This window comes from Bipolaris victoriae (assembly GCF_000527765.1).
Source record: "Bipolaris victoriae FI3 unplaced genomic scaffold scaffold_552, whole genome shotgun sequence".
In the NCBI taxonomy this organism is placed as follows: Eukaryota; Fungi; Ascomycota; class Dothideomycetes; order Pleosporales; family Pleosporaceae; genus Bipolaris; species Bipolaris victoriae.
In genome coordinates, this window is record NW_014574840.1 from 1 (window position 1) to 1,344 (window position 1,344).

Below are 1,344 nucleotides of genomic sequence, written 5' to 3' on the forward strand. Positions count from 1 at the left end.
AATATTTATTATACTATAAGTTAGTGTAGTAGTAATCATTCTTATTATTCCTAGTCTCTTCTCGCTTCCTTAAGTAGTAGTTATACTATCTTAGATAGTTAACCTAACATAGGCGCTCGTATTGCTCTATACGTTCCTTAAACGTCTAAGACACTTCCTTATTATTAGGTCTCTTAAACCTAGGCTGTTCCTAGGCCGCCTAGTAGGTAATTTCCTCTACTTAGAGTTCTATAATAGTAACCTAACCTTCGTAGTTATAATTATTAGCTACGTATATTATAAGTCCATAGATCTAGTATTATTAATTTCTTAGGCAGCGTAATACTTTAGCCCCTTTAATCTGCTAATCTATTAGTAGTAGGTTGTCTCACTTAAAGTCTTAAAGTTCTATTACCTCTTATACTAGCTTAAAGGCCTTATTAGTAGCTTATCTTACCTCGTCGTATAAGTCTAGGTTACTAAGAGTCTTATCTAGTTCTCTAGTAGGGTATAGTATCCCTACTCGTAGTATTCGCACCTTTTCCTAAACTCTCTTAGTTAACTTATTCTTTAGGTAGTCTCTACAGAAGTGTTCTACTTCGCTATAGCAGAGGTATACCTTACTATTATAACGCTTCTTACGTTCTTTTAAGAAGAGACTATTATTAAACTTTTCTTAGAGTTTCTTATTCTTATCTTTAGACCTATCTTATACTTTGCTAGTTATATATATATCTCCGTCGCTGTCTTTATTATTCTAAAATTATTAGGTATTAGCAATAGGTAGCCCTTATTAGTATCCTTTCTAAACTTCCTTTCTTTTCTATAATCGTGTATTAATTCTTATTACTAACTTAATTAACAAGTATAAGTTCTTTAGCTTATCGTAGTATATAAGTTCGCCCTTAATAGTTTTCTTTAGACTATTCTCGTAAGTTATACGTAGGGCTAAATTATCTTAGTTAATTAGTGCTTAGTATTACTTAAACTTAGCAGTATACGCTAATACTAACTTAGTCTGCTTTAGGCGAGATATCGTTTTCTTAGCCTAGCTTTCAGCGTCTACTTCCCTAAAGATACGGCCTATTTCTTTCTTAAAGTATACCTAACTACTAAATAAGGTACGCGTCTCGTTCTTCGTTCCTTTAGCTTTAAGGTCTGCTAGGAAATCCTCCACGTACGGTTACATCTAGGTTACTACTTTCTCTTTTATATAAGTATGTACTATAAGGATCTTTCCTTCGTTATTAGGCACCTTATAGTAACTATAGTATAGGTCAATACTAGTAAGGAATATTCGTAAACTATCGCGATTTCCGTTATACTTTTCTAGTATAGCTATCTTAGGTTTCTTTATAGGCTTTT

General features: G+C 32.6%; 1 protein-coding gene across 1 annotated transcript; it reads right to left on the reverse strand.

Moving 5' to 3' along the window:
- Positions 1-427: 427 nt before the first annotated feature.
- Positions 428-652, reverse strand: COCVIDRAFT_117334 (hypothetical protein; the record flags this gene model as incomplete). Its single annotated transcript, XM_014694467.1, is given in 2 exon segments — positions 428-517; positions 530-652. Coding segments are annotated over 2 exon segments (213 nt in total), but the record flags the coding sequence as incomplete, so codon positions are not given.
- Positions 653-1,344: the final 692 nt, after the last annotated feature.